The sequence below is a fragment of the Chlamydotis macqueenii genome, chromosome 4 (genome assembly GCF_036417535.1).
Source record: "Chlamydotis macqueenii isolate bChlMac1 chromosome 4, bChlMac1.mat, whole genome shotgun sequence".
In the NCBI taxonomy this organism is placed as follows: Eukaryota; Metazoa; Chordata; class Aves; order Otidiformes; family Otididae; genus Chlamydotis; species Chlamydotis macqueenii.
This window is the reverse complement of record NC_141559.1, coordinates 69,184,252-69,198,821: the sequence shown is the minus strand read 5'-3', so window position 1 is coordinate 69,198,821 and position 14,570 is coordinate 69,184,252. Positions and strand designations below refer to the sequence as shown.

Genomic DNA, 14,570 nt, shown 5'->3' with positions numbered 1-14,570 from the left:
GAAGACATTCAATGTAACTGTAAAAGTAAAATCAAAAGAAAACTTACAAGTAACATGTTTTCTTTGAGAAAAAGAGCTGTGAACATTTTCCATTAATACTTAACCTTTTGCTGGAGCAGTGCAACCACATATAATGTCTGAATCCATAAAGCCCAAGAGCTGCTCAGGGTTAACACTGATTAACTGCCCCAAATCAAATGTTAGAACTTTTAAAAATTTCAGAGAGCTTCACTCCACTAATGCAATCAAATCGCATTTATGTCACACAGCAAAGGTGGGAGCATGGCAACTCAAAAAAAACAAAAAAAAAACCAACTTCTATCCTGTCTTAAAAACAGGTTTGGTTTTTTTTCAATCCAATAAAATAGATACTAAATTTATTGGTTTTTAAAACTATGTATTTTAAGGTGCACTGACTTTCATTAATATACTAACAAAAAAGAACAGTAAATTAACTTAAAATAACCTACAATCCAACAGTACAGTATCTCCCATGACTCTCAGACTGTGCAGACATTCACACATTTTCTGTTTATAATTTTTTCATTTACTAGACTCAGCTTTTGTCCACCATATGTCCACCGTAGATTAACTATTCCCTGAGGTACAATTAAGGGCTTTCCATTTGTTGTAAGAAGACCTAAGTATGAAGGACGCAGCCAGAAAAAACATTTCTACCTAAACCAAAAACAGAAGCACATTCAGCCTGGACTATGGTTTATGCAGCATCTTTTTTTATTAGACATATGTCTACATTGCTAAATAAACTACAGACAAAATCCATGGAAACAGTAAGAGATCTCTCAGCATTTCATTTGTGTATTATTATAAAAATAGGATACATATACTGTTCTAACCTTCATATTTAAACGGTTTACTTCTACTTCCATTTTTCAATGACTTCTTTAAATTTTTTTCTGAATTTAAGTATAACTGTTAGTGAATTAGAATATATTATCTACTGGCACTTCTGTCACACTGGCATTTGAGTTCCAGCTACACTAACAATATTCTACCAGGTCCTTGAACTTGCTTTTAGTTCTTGGTTGGTCTTAGTGGGCAAAACTTATGTGCGCAAATAAAAAACTGAAGTGTAGCCTCAAGATTTTAAGTGCAGGAAGAAGAAACCAAGTTATTCACACTCACTAAAATAAAAAAGCATAACATAAGAACAGTCTATCAGTTGGACTAGTTCATGACTGCCCTCAATTTCCTGTTTAAAGCACTGTGTGATCCAAACGAGACAACATTAATTTCAGGAAACAGTTTTCACAACAGCTTATGTGTCCCAGTTCAAATGAATGCGAATTCATTGATTTTCATAGACTTGCAACAGTTTATATGAGGGCTCTGTCTAGCTGTGGAGATCCCAAACTCGGACAAGTGGTATAACAGTAATATATCTTCTGTGGGAAAGATGCATATATTACTCAGCTTCATCCCTGTACTGAATCCCACACTGCGGCACAACACAAATCAAAAAGCAAGCTAGCTATTAGCTAATCCTATCTGTGTTGAACATCAGAAACTAGTCTTAAAATGGGCAGGGCAAAAAATTATGATAACGACCGTTAATTATCTTTTGAGTAGAATGACAGAAAATATTTCCCCTTTCCATTCTTTTTTTGTTAGTACTCTGGGACAGGCCACTTGGCTTTTGAGAGCCACCATGAAAATCTATCCTGTGTACATACTCCAGTAATGGCTGCAGCACTGGAAGAAAGTCCAGGAGTCTAAAACTCTGCCGTTTGCCAACTTATTTAGCAGCTGCTGTGTCCACTGTGACTTCCTATCCAAGAGATCATTTTATGAAGGATTCTGAAAGAAGGGTACAAGTAAAACACGGGCTGATTTGCAACCAGATGCAACAGATATATTTATCACAGCAGATTACGTGAAGATTGGGGCCAGAATGGAGTATATAAGCCCAGATCCTTGTGATCTATCCTGCCAGGTGTTTTCCTTTCACAGCCAATGGAATATGTCTAAGTAAATACTACACACAGCAATAAACCTTCTCTCTTTTGTTCTGGACAATTTTCTGTAAGCTCAGCTACTTTCTAAAGAACCACACTTGAGGCTCAGGCTTTGTTTATGTACCTCTGTGCGGTACATATCACAGTTAAGTTACCATGTGGGCAAGTCTACTAAACAGACACAATTAAATAGTTAACTTCAGCAGTGATGGTAGCCAGAACCATTAATATTATGCCAAGCATGATTTAGGATCAAAATCTCACAAGACAGATGCTCTCTCAGACAAGTAGGGTAATTTTATCACTCAAAAATGTATATGTTTCTAGATTGCTCCCATCCCTAAGTTATACGAAGCACATTCAGACACCAGGTTGGAAATATATTATTATAGTGATTAAAAGATCATTTTCACCTGTGATTTTTCCCTTTCATTAATTTAAGTTTCTTGTTAAAATTTTTTTTTAAAAAAAGTTACCTGACCATTGAAACAAACAAATCCATAAGACTGCAATTTTCTATTAATCTTATGAGGTTGTCGAGACAAACATTCTATACATATTTTAAAACAGGGTAGCATTCTACATTTATTCAAATGAGTTGGTAAATCGACTGTAGCACAGGACAAGGTTTTCTTTTTAAGGGAGTCTCTACATGTAAGCAGTTTACCCTCCAATCCCAGGAGCATGTGTGAGGCTCAGGTGACTGGACCTGCTGTCAGACATACAGGAACTTTAGTTTAATCAGGTATAAGACTCAAAAGAACAGGGATCTTTGCATTTGCTGCTCAACACTTGTCTTAATTACATGTGAAGAACCTAACAAGTGCAAGTCCACAGGAAACAAGAGCAGAAAACAGCTGGGGAAGGTTGGGAGGGACAAGAGAATGAATCCATAGTTATGAATTTTAATAAGTTAGAATCTCAAAATAAGTATTAATGAAGAAATCTTCTGAGTACAACTGGGGAGACTAAGTCTATAAGGCAGTAATAGAGTCCAAAAGCAGAGTTTGTATGTCCTGTTACCAGCCAGATTCACATTAGTACACAGTACACCAAATATTAGTTTGTAACTGGAATGAAAAATGTTTCTTTCTGCATTCAGGTAAGATAGCTAAAAACATTTTACATTTATGTAAATGGCTACACTAAAATGTAACCTTTAAACTTCAAAATGTAACAGCATACCACTTCCTGTTCAGAGATAGCACTCCAAGATCAATTAATCATGGCTAAGACGAACAAGCAGTCAACATTCTTAATTAGTGTTGATGCATTCTCCTCTGTGCCCTCATCTGTCATGAAGATTGTTTAAAAATCTGAGTTATTAGTCTTTATTGAGGAGTGGATCTGGTTAGTATCTCTAAGAACAGAGATCATCCATTCTTCCACTATACACTGGTACCTGATAACTCCTACCCCCTATATAAGCTACAGATAACCACTGCCCTAAGACCATCTTGGTACCTATAAATCAAAATGAGTGTAGCTCCCATGCAACCTGGGTTAATTTTTGTTTACAATATATCCACTGAAAATGTTGGTATGACGCTTAAGGAGTCTGCTTATAGATTAATACAGAAGAAAACATATAAAGTAGCCAAGGTAGAAAGGAAGGACAGACATCAGCCATACAAAACTCTCTCTCAAACATAAAATCTCTCTAATTCACACTAACGACTAGATGATCCATTGCTATTACTGAACTTTGTCAACACCAAATTTAAGCAAAGATCTTAAGTGCACAGCACACAACTCATTCACTTGGTAACTATAGTTCAATGTATCCTATACAAGTCAAAGAATTTGACAGCAACATAGCTACAAAAATTTTATATTACTGCACTGAAACTCAAAAGCATTTGTTAAATCTTAACAGTATGGTTTACTTCCTGCTTTCTGGTGCAAATGAATACTTTATATTAAATAAGATTAAAATACCACAAAGTATGTTACAAGGCAAGTTATATTTAAGATTCAATGCCAACTGTAAATTTTAGAATTATTAAGACCTTATGATTTACAATTAATATGAAAAATAAAAACTCTACATTAAATTTTACAATTCCTTTCGCTGTTTACCAAAAGCACAGACAAAAATCTATGGAAAGATAGAGAATTAACTGATAATCAGACCTAAGTGCAGGAAGCAAGTCTGGGTAAGATCTTGACTCAAATCAGTTTTCTACTCCCTCTGACCAAATGTGTAGGTCAGGCTATGGGGAAAAAAAAAAAAAAAATGTATGGGAAGGAAGAAAGAATGAAAAAATAAAACTAAGAGCCCAGGAGGAAGACAGTCACCTTAAAGCACCACTTTCACAATGGAGGACTGCATCTCTGAAGTTCTTGATCTCTCAATTATTTTTAATAAGTTAGTGAGCAATGACAGTCCTTCCTTTTAGCTAGTCCTGAATTTAAAAAAAAAAAAAAAAGATAAAAACAAACAAACAAAAAAAGCATGAGAAGGTCCAGAATTTAGGAGATCTGAGTTCATACTGCTTATTTTCAGCATTAGTCCTAATAATGACCCCTAAGGAACGCCACTCATCACCGGTTTCCACTTGGACATCCAGCTGTTGCCCACAACTCTGAGTGCGACCATCCAGCCAATTCCTTATCCACAGAGGGGTCCAGGAATCAAATCCTTATCTTTCCAGTTTAGAGACAAGGATGGTGTATGGGACAGCGTCAAATGCTTTGCACAAGTCTAAGTGCTAGAGTACGACACTGTCTACGTTATAAGTTGCGAAGTGCTATTTATATATTGTAACTCTAAGAGTTTCTCTGTTCTCTTCCCAGAAAATAAGTAGTCTTTCATAATTAATATCATAAAATGTTATAGCATCATAGTAGCAACACTACAGTTAATGTTCTGAAAGAAAGTGTTGTCTCTACATTGTTTTCAAATGCTTTTAAACAATACTAACTTGCTGGATGAGGTTTTTTTTCAGGTTTCTTCATGATACGGACACTGTGACATAGACACAAATTACTTGGAAAGTCAAAAAATCAAATCTGGTTTTTGTTGTTCAAAAAAAGTGTATTTACATTGTTTAAAAATTCTGTATCTGTTTCCACCACATTGTTTCTAAAATTGCTTTATGTTAATTTATCACCTTCAATAGCAAAAGGGTAAGAGAGCCAGGATCAAGACCTTAGTTATGCTAATAAGGATGTTTCTGTAAGATTTCTTAACTGCAAATGGGGGAATCTGGAATTCACCTAATTAGGAAACTAATTTGGTGATGGTTATTTAAAGCAGGATATTTTGGTGGTCAGAAGAAAGCCATTATATCATACTTACATAATCAAAAAGAGGACAGGTTAAGAAAATTCAAAACAATAGGAAATAAGTAACTTTATGCAAAACTACAGAAAGCATAAAAAAAAAAAAAAGCCTAATGAGCAACTCATAAATATTATGCCTAGTGCATAGTGTAATTATTTTAAATATATATACCAGCACTTAATTTAGCAGTCTCTTGACATACAGAACTATGAAATAGACCTGTTACTAGATCCAGGAATGCCTCCCAGTTCTCCATTCTAGATGCATGCTATGGCTATATCCTGAAGCCCTATCAAATTCAAACATGGGTGAGAGAGCTCTCTATTTCTGTGTGCTGCTCTCCAAGTAAAGAAAACACAGGCAGAGAGGCTGCAGGCTAGGCAAAGTATGATGCAGCAAGTCCCTCAACCTAACTGCCCAGAACCAGAACACTGAGGTATATCCAAATATGTCATCTGGACACAGCAACAACACATAAGATAGTATTTAGTTTCACTTTACTAAAGATATATGCCCTGTGCCATTTCTTCATTAGAGAGCAACATCCAGAGTATTTCAATTAATACTTAAGTATAAATAACTTACTTTTATTTCCAACCAAGGCCACAAGTGGCTGTGTTTCTGATTCTTCATTCACTTTTTTTACCACATTATACCAGTCTTCTAAATTTTCAAAGCTCTGGCCGTTCGTAATATCATAAACCAAGAGAATACCCTAAATAAAAAGATGTATTTTAAATGTTATGGGTTATAAAAATATTCTAACATGGTAACATTTGCATCAGTCTATATTATTATCATAAAATGGAGCATTTACAAATAACGGCATTGTATTTTTTGAGGAACAATCAAAGGAATTTTAAGCTGCTGTAATAAACACGTTTTCTTACAATACTTCTGCACTCCATGTGTTCCAAATTTAGATGCGAACTGAACCACAAGGGCAGAAAAAAATAGAACTTCACTGAAGAGCACAATTAGTTATACTAGAAATATTTCAAACTGCATATGCTCTATTGAAAATCCAAAAAGCACTTCATACTAATAGGAAGACAAAAATCACACTGGAGAAGGACTTTTATTTTAGCTAATATGTTATTTGTAGTTTCACTGTTCCCTTTTTGAATAAAAAAAAAAAAAGAAAAATAAAAGTAGTTCAGTTGTACAACTCTGCACATTGCCTGACTGTGACGTCTCTGCTCTCCTTTGGGGAGAAAGGCCAGATTTCTTCCTTCACTGTTGTAGAAGACAAGCAAGAAGTACCGGCAAGCTTTAAACTTCCAAAGGAGAAGCTAAAAATGTGGTCAGAAGTCAAAAAGAAGGGAGTCTCACGTATTTCAGAGGTTTTGGGTCAGGCTACAGGTAACCAAATCTCAAAACAGACATTACTGAGGATTCCTTAGAGCTCATATCTGATATTATAAAGCACAGCCTATTAATAGCCCAAATTTACACATACTCCCCTCCGTAACTCTAAGATCAGCTCTCACAGATCACTCTCATTTATTGTCTTCTGCCCCTGCTTTTCACTACACTCATAATGTAAGTATCCTGTAAACAAGGAATAAAGACATAACTGGCTTCTGTTGCACTTCTCACATCCAGGAAAAAAGAAAATCCCTGCAACTGCACACTGTTCCTCATACAAAATTTTCACAAATATTCTAAAAAACAATACAATACATACAAAATTAGCTGGTTCAATGACTCATTGTCAATAGAAAAGATTTTTCAAGTCAAGTCTTTCAAGCATTTGTCTGGCCTAGCTTTACTTGATAGTTTCATGAGGAGTGTCTTAGATCACAAAATAGAGTGCACGCTTATTCAATTAATTTCACATATGACAACAAACTGGTGGACACTGCAAGATTATTTGAGGAGAATTTAAATTATATGATCAGAAACAATCTAAAAATAATAGGATGCAATTCAATAAGTAGCATAAGTTCAAAGGAAGCAATAATCAACTGCACGACAGGAAACACCTGGCTTTGTAGCAGGTTCTGTACAACAGGATCAAGGAGTTACAGCAGATCACAGTTGAACATGTCAAGCCTATTTTGTAGCAAAAAGGCAAATATCACACTGGCATGAAACATTCCAGGTGAAATGACGCATCCAGCTTTGGACACTGAATGTCAAGAAAAAGGTAGACTAGAAGAGTCCAGTAACAATATCGGAGATTTAGAAACCATGACTGACACAAGAAAATTGGAAAAAAAAAAAAAAAAAAAAAAAACCACCAAAAAAAACCTAGACTGTTTTAACAAACACAAGACTGATGGCAGGCATGGTGATGATGGTAAAAGTGGCAAGAGAAGATAACAGGAGCTCTCTTTTTATATGCTCTTCCACAGAGTTTGCAGATGATACTAAATTGGTAGGACTAGCCAACATGCCTGAGGCTGGGGCTACCATTCAGAGGTACATAGATATACTCAAGGAAAAGGTGAACAGGAACCTTTCTACATTCAGCAAGGACAAATGCAAACCCCTCCTGCAGGGGAGGAATAAACGATACGGGCTGCGGGGACTGACTGGCTGAGGAGTAACTGAAAATGACCTGCAAGTCTTTGTAGACAGCACATCAAATATAAGCCAGCAATGTTCCCTGGCAGCAACAACCTTAATGTGATCCCGGGCTGTATTAGCACAAACACAGCCAAGACATCTATCCCATTCTACTCAGCACTTCTTAGATTGTAACTAAAGTAATACATCCAGTCTTAGGCCCCTCAAGACATCAGTAAACCGGAGTAAGTTCAGCAGAGGGCAAGCAAGATGGTCAGAGGCTGGAGCACATCCTACAAGGAAAAGCAGAGGGAACCAGAATTCTTCAGCATGGAGATGAGATAGCTGTAAGGGGACCTAAAAACACCCTTCTCATACCCATGAGGAAGCCATGAAGGAGATGGAGCCAAGCTCTTCATAGTACTGCATGGCAGAGGATGAAACACAAGAGAAATTCAAAATAGTTGTAAGAAAAAGCTTTTTCACCATGAGGAAAATCAAGCAGTGGAATAGGTGGCCCAAAGAGGTTGCTCAGTTTCCATCCAGGTTTACAAGAAGGACCTGGATAAAACCTTGAGCAACTCAGTTCCATCTCACAGCTCACCCTACTTTGACCAGGAGGTTTGACAACAGACCTCCTGAGATCCCTTCCACCATGAATTTTGTTATGATTATGCGATCAATATGACATGTAGTAACAGGTTTAACTTAGAGCAAGAAGATTATAGCAAGGTTACATACTAAACAAAAACAAAACAAAAAAAAACCCAAAACCACCATGCAGACAATAAGAATAGTGAAACTCAAAATACACTATCTTCAGGGATAGCAGAGTCATCAACACTGGAGGATTTTTGAAGGTTGATGAAAATGAAATAGACATTACACAGGTACAGCTTCAGAGGACGGCAACATCCTACTGAGATCCCTTCAATTCTTATTTCCCTATCACAGCAATACAAATCGATCTGTTTTCCTTAAATGCCACCAACTCCTTGGTAAAATTACTTCTTGTTCCTCATATTTATATGGCTGCTATTAATTTCTGAGGAATAGCTTTCACCAGTTCCTTCAAGGAAATTAAGAATTATGACACTCATCTTTTCCATTGCTATCTCTCCTTCTTTACTTTCCTAATGAAATCTAATATTAAACATCCACTTCCCTCTTCCAAATTTTGTACAATTTATTCCTTAATATCTTCCATTTCAGTTAATTTCTCATGCCTATTTTTATAACTACCCAAATGCCTGTGCATGTATATATTTGTCTTCCGTAATATAACCCTTGCTCTAGGAAGGATATATTGATGCTATTAAATGCTCAATGGAAAAGAAGAAACTCAAGCTGAAGGACAGATATTGTAAAGGTTAAAATAAAACACACATAAGGCTGAAAGTTGTAAATGAGAAAGTGCACATGGCACACTTCTTTAACCAGTGGCCAAGTTCTCTCACAAGCTGGCAGAAAAGCAGAGCGGACTATCTAAACCATCTTCAGCACTGAAGAGTTTAATCAGAGTTAGATGTAATATAAAGTGAACAGAATTTGAACATTTAAGGTTGGCCAACTCTCTAATTCTTCATCAAAATGCTACTCTGCTACATGCCCTCTAGTCAACTGCAGCCTACCTACACCTTTGGAAGAAAGAGTATTCACAGTGGACTTACTGTGAAATAAATCATTAAACGCAGTTCACAACTAGAGCTCACCTAACTTACTTTTGGTTCCCTTGTCCATGAACTAAACATTGCCTTTAAAACATGTTATTTTCTTAACCATTCTTTTTTTGAATCTTGTCAATATTTGCCATACTTAAGAAACAAAGATGGCAGGTATGACACCTTAGAGATGCAAAAGAGAAAGAAAAAAAAAAAAAAAAAGCAGCACAACTTTCAGGTCACAAAGAATACTTCTTGCTTAGATTTTTGCCACAACAGCATTCTATAAGCAACTTAGCATGATACAGATAATTAATGAAAGACTAATCATAACTCCATAGCTAAAATTTATTTCACCTTTTTTAACATAGAAATCCCATCATTGCTTTCACAAAAATACATCATATTTTCCCCAAACTTACAGTATATGGAGTACAGAATGAGTAGATAGTATAAAAGCTGTTATTTTCCTATTATGTATGAGGAAATTAAGGTGGAAAACTAACAGTGGCCTTTTTACACAAATGTAGTACATTTCCCTGTAATGAAAAAGGTTTGAAACACAGAGGAGAACATACCGAGAACAGCACATTAATTCTCTAGTCTCCAGCAACATAGAAAATAGTCCCTGCTTGCATAATTGCACTCTAGTAAGAGACATTTTACCTACATTAGGGCACATGTGAGTGCTTTTTGTTTTGGAACGATACAGTATTTTCAGAAATAGGTCACTGGAAACTGAGAATATTGCAGAAATGATTTGCTGGTCTCTGGAGAAGGTAGAGTCTGCAGTACTCTTATTCTATTAACAAGCCAATTTATGGCTTGTTAGGAGCATATGCCAGCTCTTAAACTTACTTTAAACTAGATATGTGGGTAGGGACACCAATTACAGGTAAGAGACGGGAGTGGTTCTGAAATATTTACCACACAAACAACAGCAGTGCTATTGCACAGCAGAACTGCTACTATGGAAGCATTGCAACCAGGTTATTCACACTAGACAATCAACATTTTAAATGCGTCAAGTTTATGTCAAGATTTGTCACAATAAAAGAAAACTACAGAAAATATTAATTAAAACCATCTGTTTTCTTCTTCAGGCTTATTCTCAGCTGCCCTCATCCTATGACTGATTTTAGTATGACAGAATTAAATTAACTTTCAAATTTTCATTAATATTAATGAAATATGTCAGGTCCAAATTCTGAAGTTTTTTTTTCTAGTCACATAATATCCATTTTAGCAAAGAGTAACTTTATTATGATACCTTGCACATCTGTAGAAATGTTATTTTTACAAGTGAAAACAGTTTATAGTCTACATATACTTAACCACTGTTGTCTTTGCTGATACTGAGGATACGGTCACTTAAATACATGCAAGTGAGCTGCCATAACTGAATGGGCTACTGTCTATGAGCTCAGTTGTGGTAACTGACTATGATCACTCTTAGTCTCTCTCAAGTCTGAGATAAATGTGTCAGTTTTAACCAACACTGACAGAAAGCTGTTTATTAGTACCTTCCAAAGAAAACAAAGATCAAAGAGCTATTTTCCCCCCCGAGCTTGTAGAGTTCTTCTGACCCATGAGTGAAATTCAGCTACCAAGACACGATGCGGCAACTGTATTGTTCTGGATAAGCAACACCAAAGGAAAATAAAAGGGGGGGGGGGGGGGGGGGGGCGGCGGGGACTGTTTCAAGACAGCAAGTGAACTGCAACTTCTCCAATTGCAATCACACAAGCAAATTAAGTAGGTTCCCATCCTGAAACCTGGCACTCTGATTTTAAAACATGGCACAAGAAATCAAGGACCTCAGTTGAAGGAGGACACTTTGACAGTAACTTAACCAGAAGATCTATCCTAGAGAATTGATTGAGCTCACTTTCAATGAGAAGGAAACCTCCAGTGGCAAGCTTTGCAGCAAAATACAGATGGATGCTCCACTTACTCACTCTGGTATCTTGATCAAATTTCAACTGAGATAAGTGAACTGTAGACTTGCTATTAAGATAACTTTTTCAGGTGCTGTAGATTCTCCAAAGTTTCATCTCCAGTTGGCCTTAGTATTTTATAAGTAGGTCTACCATATATTTGGATTTCTGAGCAAAAAACCAAGAATTCAGCCACTGGTGATTTCTGAATCTCACAACAATCAATGAGATGAAGTCTATTCAAGGCTATGGGCATCTGCAAATACCAGATAAAAGCATGATGCATACTGTAGGCATGCCGTAAGCTAGTCTACACACATACTTTAAATTTGAATTATTTAGAGAATACACACGGATGAATACAATTTCTGCAACAGATCCAAATCATCTGCTTCTATGTGTATGTGTACAGCTTCTGGACTTTAAAAACAAGATGTTTAAAATCCCAGTTGCACCACACACGTTGACCAAGTGCAACACACCATAGGTACATATACTACTTTTGTAGCAACCTTCACTAGAATTACTCCAAGATTTTCAAGGCTTTCTTGTACCGAGGAACCCAAAACTTAACACAGTACTCCAAAGGTAGCCTCAAAAACGTCAGAGAGGATAATAATCACTTTCCTTGATTTGCCTACTTCATTCTTACTAACGCAGTCTACTATTCAGTTAGCTTTTACTGTTGCAAGGGTGAATTGCTGAGTCCCATTCAACTGTTTTTTTTTCCCCAGTAGGATCTCCACCTTTTCTCCAAAGCCATTTCACAGAATGACTGAGGTTGGAAGGAACCTCTAGAGGTTGCTTGGACCTATGCCCTGGTTCAAGCAGTGCCACCTAAAGCCAGCTGCCCAGGACCATGTCCAAATGGCTTCTGAATATCTCTGAGGATGTAGACTCCACAACCCCTCTGGGCAACCTGTGCCAGTGCAGTGACCTTCACAGTGAAAAGGTGTTTCCTGATGTTCAGAGGGAACCTCCTGTGTTTCCACTTGTGCCCATCGCCTCTGGCACTGTCACCGGGCACCACTGAAAAGACCCCGGCTCCATCTTCTTTGCACTCTCCCTTCTGGTATTATATACATTGATAAGATGCCTTTGAGCCTTCTCTTCTGCAGGTAGAAGAGTCCCAGCTCTCTCAGCCTTTCCTCATAGGAGAGATGCTCCAGTACATTAATCAGCTTCGTGGCTCTTTGCCAGTCACTCTCCAGTTGATTCCCAGACTGCACAAGGTTATTCTATCCCAGGTGTAGGACTATGCATTTGTCTTCACTGAACTTCACAAGGTTTCCATTCCTTCAGTTGGTCAAGGTCTCTCTCAATAGTAGCCCTACTCTCCAGCAAAATGACCATTCTTCCCTAGTTGGGTGTCATTTACAAACTTAAAAACAATGTTTTGTTCCATTGTTCAAAGAATTAATAAGAGACATGACCCCAGTACCAACCCCTAAAGAATACAACATATAACCAGGCACCAGGAAGACACTGAGCTATGGACCATCTCCCTTTAAGTTTAGCTGTCCATTCAGTTTTGCAGTCACCTTATGGTCCACCCATCCAGTCTGTACTGCAACATTTTGTCTGTAATAATATCACAGGAGATCATGTCAAAGGCCTTAATGAAGTCAAGGTAAATGACATCCACTGCTATCCTCTCCACAGAGCCAATCACACAAGGCAACCAAGTTTGTCGTGCACAATTTACCCTCACTAATTCCATGCTAGCTTTTCCCAATTATTTTCTTGCTGCTTTACTGTCCATTCACAGGGATTTCAATATAGAGGATTTTTCTTTCTAAATACTCCTAGTTGTTCCACTCTATCTTTCCTTTTTTTCTTCTAAAAAGCTACACATGTTCAAGAGGAAATAAGCTTCTGCCTAGAAACAAGCTGAAAGCAGTGTCTTTCTGAATCATTCTATTTTCATCTGTTGATGAAACATTAAGAGTTTTATGTGTCTTTAACAGGTGCTCTTACAAAGCTAAGAGAAAAGTGTGTTACAAGTCAGTTTTGACTATAAGAAGCCTATTACAGACATTTGCAATACATGCCAACAATGGGAAAGAGAAGAGCCATCAGCTCATTACAAAAAAAAAAAAAAAAAAATCAGGGTTACAATGAAGGTTGGGGGACAATTAAAGGAGAAGAGACTTGATGTAGTGTTTTTTTGTTAATGTCCCAGAATGACTAAAAATCAAACTTTTGTAACTTTAGTCTTACTGATATCAACTTTTTTCACTACTCCGAGGCAATGGTATTAACTTTTTGATCTGCTATTGCTGACAAGAAACTCCTAAGTTTATCATCAAATTCAATATAGAAAAGGTTAATAGCCTTTTATTTCCTTCATTGAGTTTACTTCGAGCATATGGCAACAATTTGTGATTAATCAAATTCCCTCTGTCACGGAATCCACTTTCTGTTGCTTGGTAGATCTTTAACAAGACAGCAAAATTATTTTTATTAAAAAATAAGAAAATGCTATAGAACACATGCAGCAGCTAAAAACATTCAGACATTTTTTGAAAGTAACAAAATATTAAACTGACAAGTTTGTCTTTATCCTATAAGCTAATAAATCCTAACCTCCTTAGCCATTCCTGTGCTGTACTTATTTGTACAAAGTTTCTGTCCAGTAGAAGTTTTAGGATTCCATATTCCTATTGTTTAAAGTACTGTGGAGAAAAATAAGTGTATTAGTTTTCTTTTCAGATAAATATAACACTATAAAATAATGTCTATTGTTCTGATTACAAACTCCAAATTAAAGAACAGAGTACATTTTAGGACCACTCACATTAAGGAGTTTGGCGTATAGTAGATCCTACTAAATCATAACTTGTGATACTGTTATAACATTTAGCTCTTACTTAATCCTACCATTCACTTCAAGTTGCTTAGTTAACCTCAAGACAAAATTAATTTTCATTGGATAGGAGTTCTGCAAAAATATTTAGCTACCTGGTTGTCTCCTTTTGTTTGCCCTCTTATAACCCCAGTTGCATGTATGAGTTTAATGGTGTAGGATTGCCCTTAATTTCCTCCTTCTACTTTTTCCCCCCAGGAGGCATCTGTTCTAAAAGCAGCCACTATATCTACCATGTGGATATCCAAATAGCCTTTACTATTTACTATGATTGCTTTTCTTAACTCAAGACACAAAGCATGGAAACATACATCTGTTCTTGAGAGTCAGTCA

General features: G+C 36.6%; 1 protein-coding gene across 4 annotated transcripts in view; it reads right to left on the bottom strand.

The window, feature by feature from the left end:
* RAB28 (RAB28, member RAS oncogene family) overlaps positions 1-14,570 on the bottom strand; it is a 64,702-nt gene that overhangs the window by 36,683 nt on the left and 13,449 nt on the right. For all 4 annotated transcript variants that reach the window (XR_015258509.1, XM_086747344.1, XM_086747345.1 and 1 more), the window contains exon 4: positions 5,848-5,977. Coding sequence is in view for 3 of the 4 variants with exons in the window: in XM_086747344.1 (XP_086603470.1) it covers positions 5,848-5,977 (130 nt within the window). In the remaining variant the exon portion in view is untranslated. The remainder of the gene's footprint in view (positions 1-5,847; positions 5,978-14,570) is intronic.